General features: G+C 35.2%; 1 protein-coding gene across 1 annotated transcript in view; it reads left to right on the plus strand.

The window, feature by feature from the left end:
• The window catches only part of LOC111147369 (VPS50, EARP/GARPII complex subunit), a 125,887-nt gene that overhangs the window by 39,294 nt on the left and 72,839 nt on the right, over positions 1–13,754 (plus strand). The window contains exon 12 of the mRNA XM_022503373.1: positions 521–661. Coding sequence (XP_022359081.1) covers positions 521–661 — 141 coding nt within the window. The remainder of the gene's footprint in view (positions 1–520; positions 662–13,754) is intronic.

Consider the following 13,754-nt stretch of genomic DNA (forward strand, 5'->3'; position numbering starts at 1 on the left):
ATTACCCTTATTAGAATAATTATTTTGCTCCTTAAATATTTAGTAGCCCCTAATGTGTGCATTGCTCCAGGCACCTTGATATGGACCCTCATCTATCTTATCTTCTAGTAAGGGAAGCAAACATTAAAGAAATAAGTGGACAGGGTGTTGGGTTGTAACAAGTCCCATAAAAAAATAACATATCAGGGTAAATGGATAGAGTCATGGAAGGTCCCAATTTATATAGGATAGTCAGGAAAGGGTTCTCTGAGAAGGTAACCATTGAGAAGCATCCTGAACAATGTAAGGGAATGCTGGCAGAGGAGATCCAAAGGTGTGGTTATATATGACATGTCTAAAAAAGAGCAGGATGGATACCAATCACAAATACAAAGCAACAGAACAGTGTTCATGATGAATAATAGTGATCTTTGTGTTATATCTATAGTATCTATAAAGTTTTTTTCCTATGTTTTTCAAATCCTTTGAAATACATTTATTTTAATAATATGAAATTATATATATTTTTTTCTTTCCACAGACAGCAATGGATCAACTTCACATGCACTTCACTCAAGCCATTCATAATACTGTATTTCAAGTTGTTCTTGGTTACGTGGAACTATGTTCAGGAAACACAGATACAAAATTCCAAAAGCTGCAGTATAAGGATCTCTGTACCGTATGTAGTAATTTAATTCTGATCATATTGCCTCTCTTTTAGTTTTAAATTCATATCCCATTTTTCATAGCATCTATTATTTGAGGATGCTACTGAAATAAAAAGAAATATGTTTGCCAAAAGTCTTTTTTTCCTCCCATATTGTTCTTTTTCTCATAATGGAAGATTCAGTCACACAAGTGATGAGATGGTACAAATTGATGGAGTGCAGTTGCTTCTAAATGGACTCTTTACTCTGTCATAGCTCCTTTTATTCTTTTCTTTCAGGCTCTTAATTCTCTATTGTGATTGCATCTAAGGTACTTCTAAGCAATCATCTTAGCTGGTTTCCTGTATACACTTTCCATCAGTCTTTCCATGTGTATAAATGCTGTTTCTGTCAGGATCTGTAACCAATTTCGTTTCATTCTTAAAGAAACAGAGGTCTGTAGGAAATATAACCACAGGTGAGAAGTGAACTGAGTTGGGCTCTGTTCTAGAATTGGTCCTATTGATGGATTGATGTAGAGTGTGAGGAAAAGAGAATGATGAACAACTGGGAAAACAGTGAGTGGTGTCATTTGTGTTTACAAAGAAGACAGATTTGTATTGGAGGGTCGTGAATTCTGTTTGATAACTATTAATGTTCAGGGGGACTTGTTGTGGAGGCAGTTGGATAAAAGAACTTAGGGAGATGAGAACTGAAGTGATAGAGTCATCAGAATCTAATTGTACTTAAAGCCATGATACTTGATAAGAAGATTGGGGAAAGGAGTGTAAATAAAGGAGCCATGGGGCACTTGGGCCTTGTGACATTCAGGGATTAGGTAAGGAGGAGAGACTAGAAGAAGGGTCAGAGAAAGAAAGCAGCTAGTGGGGGAGGGGGGAACTAGGAGGTGGTGGAACAGCCTACAGAAGGAAGTATTTCAAGAAGAATTGACTGTAAACCTATGTCACTTGCTTCTGAGAGTCTGCATATGGTGATTATTACAGAATTGATCACTCGATTTGACAATGTGGTGGTCATTGTTGACCTTGGTCTCTAATTCTAGTTCAAGAATGTTTTGTGTCTCTCACTGGAGGCATTCTTGAATGATTTGTAACATCAACTCGGAAAATAACAGTTCTAGAAAGCAGATACCTATTTTCTACTGTAATTATGTCCAAGAATTAGTATAAAATTAAGCTACTCTTCATTCTTTAGTGAGTTTGTCAAAGTGTAGGTTATATGTTCATTGGGATCTAGAGAATCTAGGATCTTAACTTGAGTTACAGTAAATATTCCAGGAGGATGTGATTATATATGATAGATGAAGGATTAAGTTAATAATGGCAGTGGATGGTTGTTAATATAGTTAAAAAATGTCTTTTTAAAATCATTTCATATATCACGAGGACTCTTTCACAAATTTAATGATTATTAACTTAAAGTGGGATATAGTTTTATAATTCCATTTTTGAATATCCAGTTTTAAGTATAGCCATCATTTGTTAAATTTCAATGATTTTGAAATGTGTTATTCTTCTTATTTATATATATACATATCTTATTTATATCAACCTAAGAAGTTAGGTTGATAGTATATATTTTAAATTAAGTATACAAGCAATCAATTTCATTTTTTTATTTAGTTAGTGCTGCTGTCATGAAGAGATGATCTTATTAAATGGTAAAGCAAGGGTCGCCTGAGTGGCTCAGTCAGTTAAGCAGCTACCTTCTGCTCAGGTCATGATCCCGGGGTCCTGGGATCAAGCTCCGCATCAGGCTCGCTGCTTAGCGGGAAACCTGCTTCTCCCTCTCCCACTCCCCCTGCTTGTGTTCCCTGACTCGCTTCTCTCTCTCTCTCTCTCTGTGTCAAATAAATACATAAAATCTTTAAAAAAATAGAAATTAAAAAAAGAGTAAAGTGGTTTATTACAAGTTAGTGATTTCTCTGTTAAGCAGAAAATGACTTTTAATAATTGAAACAAACATTTTAAACAAATGGCTTTTGTCTTTCAATCTTCTTTGGTTAAATCTGGTGTGTGTTTGTGTATGTGGGTAGTGTACTTTGTTACCATTAAACTTTTATGTGTTTTTAAAAGTCAAAGACATATTCGTGCTCCTGTTTCTTGAGAAAATCCTCTGTACATTTATGTAATACAGAGCTGAAAGTTGTACTTACAAATGTTTATGAACAAAAATTCATGCTTAAAGTGTTTACCACAGGTTTTTTTTTTTTAAATTTCTTTCACTGTTTTTCTTAAAGCTCACTACTGAAGTAGCTGTATGTGTATTTAAATGATCAGATAACAAAGGGTTTATCTTTATTGATTTTATTTTGAGTTAATGCTTGTTAAAATGACTCCAAGAAACATCTGGTAATTCTTTATAAAATTATCCATCTATGTGTCATAGTAGTGAGCTATATATAATTAAATTAAGGAAACAAGTGATTTATTGGTATACTAGAGCTGAGTCATAGAAACCCCCCCCGCCACCCCAGAACAGCCAGAACATATGTTATTTTTCATCGAATGCACTTGGACACTTCTGGTTTATATTCAAGATGTGCTAAAACATTCATTGATGGAGTTTTGAAGGGGTGAGAAGAGTAGCAAATGTTGACAATGACTTCGTGGAGGAATTTCTTTTGAGGAAAAGATTTAACAGAATTAGGTATGGTGGGCTCTTTATGTTGAGAGAACAGACTTAGGAGAGCTGAATAGTGAGGTGAAGAATATGATGCGTTTTAAGGTGGCCTGTTTTCTCTGCATAATTCTCAATAAAATTAAAGAAGTTCAGAAATTACCCCAGGCTTCTTAGAAGTATTTAAGTCAGTGCTGCCACAGGCAGACAGGGATGTGGATATCTCCTTGAAACCTAACTTAAGTTTAATTTGTTTTATAATACTGAATCCTCTTTGAGATGTTTAAGCCAGGGAAGATTAGGAAGAAATTATTTCTCATCAGATTTGTTTATTTATTAGTTTGTTGAAAAGATGTAAACTTTTAGTAACTGAGTTCTATAAATGAAGAGGATTAGGTCAGGAGAGGAAAATGGAAGCAACCCTTAGAAATTTAATAAATAAACTGATGAAAGGAAATTAAATATGTTTTCCTGGTGAGAACACATATAAAGGATCTGGAATGGCACAGCTCGGGTGAGGGAGATGAGTTGTGAAGGAGCCTTGTATTAGAATGTAAAGTTCTTGATTTTTCAGTATGTGACAGTTGGGAATCATTTCAGCCCTGGTTAAAAGTAACTGAGAATACTTATGGAGGATGCATTAGTGGGAGAGTACATGTGGCAATGGAATGTCAGATAAGAAAGAAGCAAGAGCCCTTAGGAGGTGTGTATAAGGTGTTGACTGGTAGATTTTAGAAATGAGAAAAGAGTTTAGGCATTTGGGCAGTTGGTTTTCTCTATATAATAGCAATATTTTGAAGGAAGTCCTTAATCATAGATAGAGCTTAAATATAATATTAAAAAAAATGAGGGGCGCCTGGGTGGCTCAGTGGGTTAATGCCTCTGCCTTCGGCTCAGGTCATGATCTCAGGGTCCTGAGATCGAGCCCCACATCGGGCTCTCTGCTCAGCAGGGAGCCTGCTTCCCCCCCCCCACTCTCTCTCTCTGCCTGCCTCTCTGCCTCCTTGTGATTTGTCTGTCAAATAAATAAATAAAATATTAAAAAAAAATGAAATACATGAAATAGTATACTCATCAGAGCTGAGAGAGGGATGGAGTTCCTGTAAAAGGGAACAATTGTGTTTCCTTTAAATGGAAAGAGATTGGAAATGAAGCGATCTAATCATCTGCTTGCCCTTGTTCATAGTATTATTTTAAACCACTCATACCCATCTATTACCAAATGGACTAGAATGAAATTGAACTAAAGTTTTTTGATATCCCTTTACAAAGAAATCTGGGGCAAAATTAGCGTTCTGTTTCTGTTTACTCTGGTAAATCAAGAACTTCAGAGTTCTTAAGGACAGCAGCATCCTATCCCATTAGGAGATTTCTGCCATTTGTGTCCTGTCAGCCATTGCTCTGAGTTTAAAAGCTTAGTTGGCTTTGAACTTTTTGAAATTATTTTGTAATTGAATGTAATTACTTTACTTTCTTTACTAAACAATGTTTTCTGAATGATTTAATTAGAAGCACAGTTTTTCTTTTTATAGTTTTTCAGTCTGGTTTTCCTGTTTTTCTTGAATGTATTGGTGTACAGTTCTTAGATCAGTAATTTAGGCTCTTTTAAAAATGTGTACAAATTTTTTGAAGCTCAAGTAAATGATAATTAGGAAAATTTTCAAATGAGAATTAAAACTCATTCATTTCTGGAAAGGGCCAATGTAAAGGGGCTTAGTGGTGATTTTATTTACTTAAAAAAAGTAAGCCTTGTTCATGATTGCATTTGCATTGATGTCCCCCTCCCTACATATTGATACCAGTCTATGGAGAGATTTACAGACACCAAGTGGATGCTCTTTATTTAGTGACCTTGTAGAGGAACTTTTTGTAGGTTATTTAAAAGTTTATGAAGTATGCACCAATTAAAAAAAAATTTTTTTTTTACTATCTTTGGCAGGCTGTTGGATTTCCCGGGGAAGCTTATATTAAGATGTTAATTAGAATGTTATTGATTAATTTTATGATAATAGAGCTGGCTAAAGCTGGCTGAAATTTTCCCAATCATTTTTCAGTTTTTCATTTCCAAATGAGCTTAATGAGTTTTGAGTTCTGTTTTTGAAATGAACTTTATGATGTAGTAGTAACTTTGGTGAAAAGCGGAGTTTTTTAGAAAACTTTTTTTAAAGAAAGATTTTATTTATTTATTTGACAAGGAGAGAGAGACAGAGAGAGAGGGAACACAAGCAGGGGGAATGGGAGAAGGAGAAGCAGGCCTCCCACTGAACAGGGAGCCCGATTCAGGCTAGATTCCACCTGGGATCATGACCTGAGCAGAAGACAGCCGCTTAGCTGACTGAGCCACCCAGATGCCCTGAAAAAACTTCTTGATATCATTTCAGTATGTGTTTTCTCAGAGTCTGGCACATGGGAAGTGTTTAGTAAATGTTTCTTGTGTAAATTGGATTGCCCTTTTTGTCTCTAATTGGTGTGGTGTTGACACAGTTTAAATTTAAGTATGAGGGAAAGAAAACCAACATTGTACCCTTTTTGTGTGCCATGTGCTTCTTTTTGAGAAGATTTTATTTAAGAGAGTGCAAGCAGAGCGGGGCAGGGGGAGGTAGGGAGGCTGTAGAATGGAGGGGCAGAGGGAGAGAATCTCAAGCAGACTCTGTGCCGAACATGGAACCTGACCTGGGGCTCGATCTCGCAACCCTGAGATCATACCTTGAGCCGAAATAAAGACTTGGACACTCAACTGACTGAGCCACCCAGGCGCCCCTATGCCATGTACTTTTACAGGTGCTTTATGTGCATACATCACAGAAAGACAAACTGACTGCTGGCCTAACATTCCATTCTTCTAAGCTTTAAAATTTTCTTATAAGTAATATCTCTTGATGCTGAATTCAATGTTCGTTTTTTTTGAGGGTTAGTAAATATCTTTAGTAAGATCTCTGTTAAAGATATCGTTTATTGGGGTGCCTAGGTGGCTCAGTTGGTTAGGCGTCTGCCTTCGGCTCTGGTCGTGATCCCGGGGTCCTGGGATTGAGCCCTGCGTCGGGCTCTCTGCTCAGCGGGGAGCCTGCTTCCCCCCATCTCTCTCTGCCTCTCTGCTACTTGTGATCTCTGTCTCTGTCAAATAAATAAATAAAATCTTAAAAAAAAAAAAAAGATATAGTTTATTTTGATGTTCATATAGAAACCTAAAAACAAATTCCTCTTTTTGGTTAAAAGCATGTTTCTATTCCTAAATTTTCAGAGTTTTTTCTGTTATGAAGAATATAGTATCTCTCATCAAACAATCATATTTTTACTCCTCTATAGAATTAACTGCCTCTTTATCCTTTTGCTGACTGTTTTCTGACTTAAACTAGTCTGGTATTTGTATGTTCTTATATTATTTGGAGTCTTTATAGAGTTAGAATGTGGATTATATAAGTAGTTGCACAAATTAAGCAGTCATTAATTAACATGTTTACTCTTAAAAATATACATATTTGAAATCATACAAGTAAAACACTAATTATAGAAAAATATACGTAAGCAAAAAGAAAATAAAAATTAGTATTTATGCATGCAAAGCTGGTTTTTTTAATGTATATGTAAGCAAATAGCTTTTAAAAGTAGGATTATGCTGTCCACACAGTTTTATAACATTTTTTTTCCCACTTTCTATGTTATAAATAATTTTTCATTTCAGTAAATATGCTACCCACATAACTTTTAATAGTTTTATAGTATTTCAGTATAAGATCCCATGGATTAATTAACCAGTTTCCTATTCTTAGATACTTATTTTATTTCTAGCTTTTGTCATTATGAACAACACTGTAGTAAATATTCTTTTTTTTTTTCCTTTTAAGATTTTATTTATTTATTTGACAGACAGAGATCATAAGTAGGCAGAGAGGCAGGCAGAGAGAGAGGAGGAAGTAGGCCCCCTGCGGAGCGAAGAGCCTGATGTGGGGCTTGATCCCAGGACCCTAGGATCATGACCTGAGCCAAAGGCAGAGGCTTTAACCCACTGAGCCACCCAGGTGCCCCTGTAGTAAATATTCTTAAAGCTAAGTCTTTGCACACATCTTTATTTAGGATAAGTGATGAGAAATAAAATTGCATTGTCAAAGACTTTGCATTTATAGGGCTTTTGGTTCATTTTTCCAAAATTGCCCTCTAGAAATTATGTTTTAATTTATACTCCTCATCAGCGATGTCTGCTTTTATCCCTTTCCCTGTACACATGAATGCTGATTATTTTGTATTTATTAGCTTAATTGTCAGATACCAGAAGGTAGCATATCAAGAATAATTTATATTGTTTCTCATTCAGGCATATTTAGGATGTGAAGGAAATTAAATTGGGACATTTATTTGATTGTTGGGTTAATTTGGTTGATTTGTTGGATAGGTGAGTAGACCTTTTCTCTTATTGTAAGGTACAAATTTGAACATTTGTTCAATGAGAGAAGTCTTTTCAGTTAGAAGAGTAATACTATACATTTACTTGAGTTGCTTCCTCAGGTCAGTTTTAGAATACTCCAAACAATAAAGCTGTCAGATTTATTATCACATATTTGTACCACCACCACTCATGTATTTTCATATATATGAATATATATTGATTTCTGTATATTTAAGATAAAAAAAAACCCTAGGTTTTGGTAATATTTTAAAATTCAAAACTTAATGACCGAAACATAGGTAAGGAACAATTTTCCCTGTTATTTACTCTTTGGATTGTCAAGAGCCGTGAAGGGTCTGAAGTTTATCCTACTTAGAAACTGACAAGCTCGCCCCTTATCCTTTCATGGATGCTGGCATAGGACACAAGACTCCATTTTCTTAATACTCTGACTTCCTAAGCATAAACCAGTTCCCTTATCATCACTAAGCATTTGTTAAGCAAGTAATCGGTTCAGCTCAACAAGGATAGATAAGGTTTACAGAATTTACAACCCAGTAAAGTGTCACGTTAATTATGATTAGAGATAGGATAAGAAAAGTTCAAACAACATAAAGTGTTATTGGGGTCAACACAGTTCTTTAAGGGATCTAAGGAAGGCAAAATTGTATCTTATTGTTAAGAGGAGCCTGCAAGTTCTGAAGGTCTTGGATTTCAACAGGCGCAGTGTGTGTGGCTGGGTTCTGGGGGTTGTTAGGAAATAACCTGAGCAATGACAAAAGAGGAGGAGAGCATGGGCAGGTGAAAGGAACTATAGGTTGTCTGGCTTGGTTTAACTGGATTTTCAGTGCGCAGATTTGGTTGTTTTCAGCGTTTTCTGGGACTCAGTGCCTCTGGAGTGCATGCTTTGGGCTGTAGTTATCTGGGTAGCCAGTCTTCCCTCTTTGGGTGGAAATGGAAGGGTTTCCTGGTCACTTGAAACTGGCTCTGGTGTGGCAAGGCGCCTGGGCTGCCCATGTCTAAGAACCTGTCAGTGTAATGTAGACTGCTGGGCTGTGTGTGTGTGTGTGTGTGTGTGTGTGTGTGTGTGTGTGTGTGTTGTAGGGGAGGGTTGGGAGTAAATGTTAAAAAGAACCAACCTTTTTTTAGAGCATGGCATGCACTGCCATCAGAAACAAAAAAGAACTTACTGGTAGAAGGCCATTCTTGAGATCTGTCAAGAAACCCTATTTATTTTGACCAGGTAGGTTGGTTGAGGTGGCTAAACAGCAGAAGTGGGGGGTGCAAAGTGTTATTCTTCGCCAACATTTGTGAAATAGGATATCATACCTGTGGGTTTTTTGAAAGTGTTAAGATTTGATTAAGAAGCCTATTTTGATTTGAATAGTGAAGCAGAGTGGAAATGCTGTGTTGGACTTTTTACATTATAACATCCCGATTTGTGAATATTCTCCAAATACTGCCCCCTAGGATATTTGTTACTTTTTATAATCCTCAGAGTTACTAGACATGGATGTTATCTGTATAGAGGTTATATATTTAAAAAATTATATTACTTGAAATATTCTTTTCTGCATGTTTTTTGAGATATTTCTAAAATACTATACTTTTTTTCTTTTCTTTCCCACTCACCTCACAACTTTTGCTGAATAAATGGACACTACTAGCTTTTAGCTAAAGAATGGGCACGGATTGCATGGAGCACTGGGTGTAGAACAAAAATAATGAATACTGTTATGCTGAAAAAATAAAAAAAAAAAAAATAAAATAAAATCTTAAAAAAAAAAGAATGGCAGTGGAAAATAGCTGTAGAGCACAGATAATTATTTGATCATTAAATTTCTATTTCCTGTATATTCTTAGTTATTAAAACAACTTAAAGACATGTTGTTTTAGTCCTTTGGGGGTGTCTCACTGTGAATATTTTCAAAATGGATCAATTTAAGACTTTCATTGCTATTATTGATAAGTGACATGATCATGGTACTGGGATTGATTATAGCACGGCACTTCTCTGCCTTAGTATTTCTGGTCTTATCCTAAATGAATCATCCCTAAATGGGGACTTGAACTGAGATGAAGTATTAGGTGTTTAGTAATTGGTGGGTGGATTAAACTAATGATGAGGTAGGCAGATCCAGGAATCTCTAACACTGTTTTATGAAAGGTGAAACTTTGGTTCCCAGTGGTTTATTGTGAAAGAACATGTGACCGCTAAGTTGCGGAACTAGTGCTGGCTGGATCCAGGGCTTCCAACTCTTTCTCTAGGCTTCTCTCTATTATGCCCTGCTGGTGTGAAGAAGGATAGATGTCTGAGGGGAAGTTTCATGGGCTGTTAATTCAGGAACTCAAATTCTCTGCTTGTTCTTTTATTTTGATAATTTATGCAATTATTGGCTTATTTGCCTTTTTTTTTTAAATTTCCTTTGTTATAGTTATGATTCACCCATGTCCATGTGATAAGACTCTCTACTTGAAGTTTAGAGGTGATTTTTATAAATCGATGAGAGAACACTAGTTGTGAATGATTTTAGTAATAAGGTGTTAAAAGCATGAGAAGCATTTGTAGCTATGAGAGTTCATACCAGTTGGTTGCATGGTACAGAGGAAAGTGGTTTTTGGATTCCAGTTTTAAAATGAAATGACTCTTTTAACTTATTGCCAGCATGGTCTTCACATGCAGCAATTAGTACATCTGGGCTTAAATGTTTTGAAAACAGTATTTTTTTTTTTTTAAATCTATTCCACCTTGTCCCCTTTCTTCAAACTATGTATTGTGTATATATGTAGTACAATGAATCTCTACATTTAAATTTCTATCTTAGAATCTATCTTAGAATATAAATTTAGTTTCTATCTTAGAATATAAATTTAGGCAAGAGTCATCTTGTTATCCGGTGCTCAGTACATCATAGTCTTATGTTTGTAGACATGAACATATTTGTGAAGATAATTTAATTTGTATTCTTTTGGAAGACTTCTAGGCATGTATAGTGGTATAGCTAGATTTGTGAATAATTTACACTTGGATCCGTTTGGTGAGAAAAAGCTTGCTGTAATTTCAATAATTTCAACTTTTTTTAGAAAAGAATTTACATATACATCTTCGTGTATCTCATCCAAACCCATTAAATTTGAGCAAATCATCAAGAGGTAACATAGGAAAGAATCTCCTTTCCTCGAATAAATAGGCAAATAATGTAGCTAGACAGTAGCTGAGTGGAAAGTAGAAGGTAGTAGTAGTTCTAAGATTCAATTTTCTGGTTTGTTAAACTGTGACAAGTATAATAAAAATTAATTGGTGAACTATAACACATTTATTTGTATAGTCATAATTTTTCTTTGGGAAGAAATAAGATTAACACTGTCTTCCTTTTATCTACCTGAAAGAATGTTGGGATATAATTAGATTAAATTTATTTGCATAATATAAATATAAATTTATGTAAAGTTGATTTTATGGAGGTGAAAAAAATTGACTTATAAAAGAATACCTTTATTCAGGTGAATGATTGCTGAGTTGCAGCCCAGAACTTTTTTGTGATTTTTTTTTTCTTTTCTTTGCCCTCTGCTTTTAGCTTTTTCCTGAACTTGTGCATCAGTATCAAGTTTTTATTATATGTGTGTGCTATAAAAGATACATAATGATGAGATAAAAATAAACCAAGGCGGGGGGGGGGGAAATCAAGACTGGTTTATTGTAAAGGTGGTAATTAAAAAAGTAAACATGAAATGTAAACATAAAAAATTACTTCAAAATTATGACATAAGTATGGGGAAATATTTTATATTAATCTCTGCAAGCCATGTGTACATCTGGATGGTCATTCTAATTCTTCTGTGGATGTGTACCTATAGCCAATGTGGTATGTTTAGAGAAGTGTCACTTCCTCTTAATGATTCTTCCATTTCATCCCCAACCCCACCTGGTAAAGGTAACTAACTTCAGTGTTTTCTTGTCTATTTTCCTTCTGTTTATTTTTGTCATGATATCAGATATATGCATTAATTTTTTTCTATTTCTTATATATATAAAATTTTAAATACATGTTATATATATATTGTGTATATAACTTGTATGTTATAAATATAATTAAAAATTTTTCCCTTTCTCATATATGTGTGTCATGAAGGTAATTTTTTAAAAATTTTAATTCCATTATCATTAACATACAAGGTGGTATTAGTTTCAGGTGTACAATATAGTGATTCAGCAATTCAATACTTAGTGCTCATTAAGATAAGTGTACTTTTATTTATTTATTTATTTATTTATTTATTTATTTATTGAGAGCAGGAGGAGGGAGGGGGAGAGGGAGAGAGATTCTTAAGCAGGCTCTATCTCATGACCTGAGCTGAAAACAAGAGTCGGATGCTTAACTGACTGAGCCACCCAGGCGCCCCCAAGATAAATGTACTCTTAATCCCCTTCACCTATTTCACTCATCTGCTCACCCACCTCCCCTCTTGGATGGAGGTAGAGAATATAATGCTAAGTGAAATATGTCTGTCGGAGAAAAAAATTTATGTGGACTTTTAGAAAAGAATGGATGAACAAAGGGAAAAAAAAGAGACAAACCCCAAAACAGAACCTTAACTATAGAGAACAAAAAGATAGTTACCAGGAGAAAAAAAATTTTTTTTTTGAAGATTTTATTCATTTCATTGACAGAGACAGATCAGAAGTAGGCAGGGAGGAAGGCAGAGAGAGGAGGAAGCAGGCTCCCCGCTGAGCAGAGAGCCCAATGTGGGACCCAATCCCAGGACCCTGAGATCATGACCTGAGCTGAAGGCAGAGGCTTTAACCCACTGAGCCACCCAGGTGCCCCGAGAAATTTTTTTTTAGTTAAAAAAATTTAATTATGCATATATCAGCTTATTATCTTTCATAGTTGTATAGTACTTTTTTGGTGTATGAACAGTAGTTTATTCAGCCAATCTCCTGGTTGGACATTTAGATAGATTCCAGTATTTTGCAGTTACAAATAATCCTTCACAATGAATAACCTTGTGCATATATATTTTTGCTTTGTGTCAGATGTATCTTCAGGGTAGATTCTTAGAAGTAAGATTGCTGGGTCATAGGGAACATACAGATGTAGTTTTGTGAAACAATGCCAAATTCCCTTCCATAGGATTATATCATTTTTTATTCCCACCAGCAACGTATGACAGTGGGTACTTTTTCACAGCTTTGACAACAGAATATATAGAGTGTCAAAGATAAACAAAGCCAAATACTAAATCAAAGTTTTATGTACAGATTTTTAACCCCTAATATACTGTTGAAATAGGGCAAAGAATCCACTGTGAACCAGGCTCAACTTCCATTTGTACAGAGGTGACTGGGCGTTTTAAAGGGAGAGGGATGAGGCGACGCTCAGAGTCAGGGAATGAAAAATTACAGAAAACAGGAGGTGGGGGGTTAGTCCCTGTGAAGCCCATCTTATTACACTTTTCTTCAGTCTAATTGCATTGGCTAGTACTTTCAGAACATTGTTAAATAGTGGTGGGGATAGTGAGCATCCTTGTCTTGTTCCTGACCTGACTGAAGTAGGTATGCTGTAGTTTCCTTATCTTAAAGAAATATCCATCCATTTTAGTTTTTTTAATGAGTTATTATGAGGAACAGCTGTTGAATTTTGTCAGAAGGTTTATTCCAGTATCTATTAGGATAATCATTTGGTTTTTCTTGTTAGACTGTTAATATGGTGAGTTATATTAATAGATTTGTTGGATTGAACCATCCTGCCATTCTTGGCATAAACCCAACACAGGTAGTCTGGCTCCAGAGCTTAACAACTCCTTTATTTTACTACTTCCTAGTTGAATTTCAGAAATTTGACATGTTTGCACAAAAGTGAACTGAGCCATACAAATTTGTGTTTTTATTAATTGCTTGATGAATAAACATTCATATGCACGGAGCTTAGAGGAGGGCAAGGTCATTATGGAGAGAAAAAATGTTTTGAAAGAGAGAGGACCACTACCAATATGTGCTCATTTGCTGTATAACTTATTTCTACTAGCTGTTTACTTTGGAGGGTTTAATATATATCCGTCTTACTAGCCTTTCAGTATTTTATCGGCATGATTGGTTA

Source organism: Enhydra lutris, unplaced genomic scaffold (genome assembly GCF_002288905.1).
Source record: "Enhydra lutris kenyoni isolate GAN:26980312 unplaced genomic scaffold, ASM228890v2 scaffoldscaffold16, whole genome shotgun sequence".
NCBI lineage: Eukaryota > Metazoa > Chordata > Mammalia > Carnivora > Mustelidae > Enhydra > Enhydra lutris.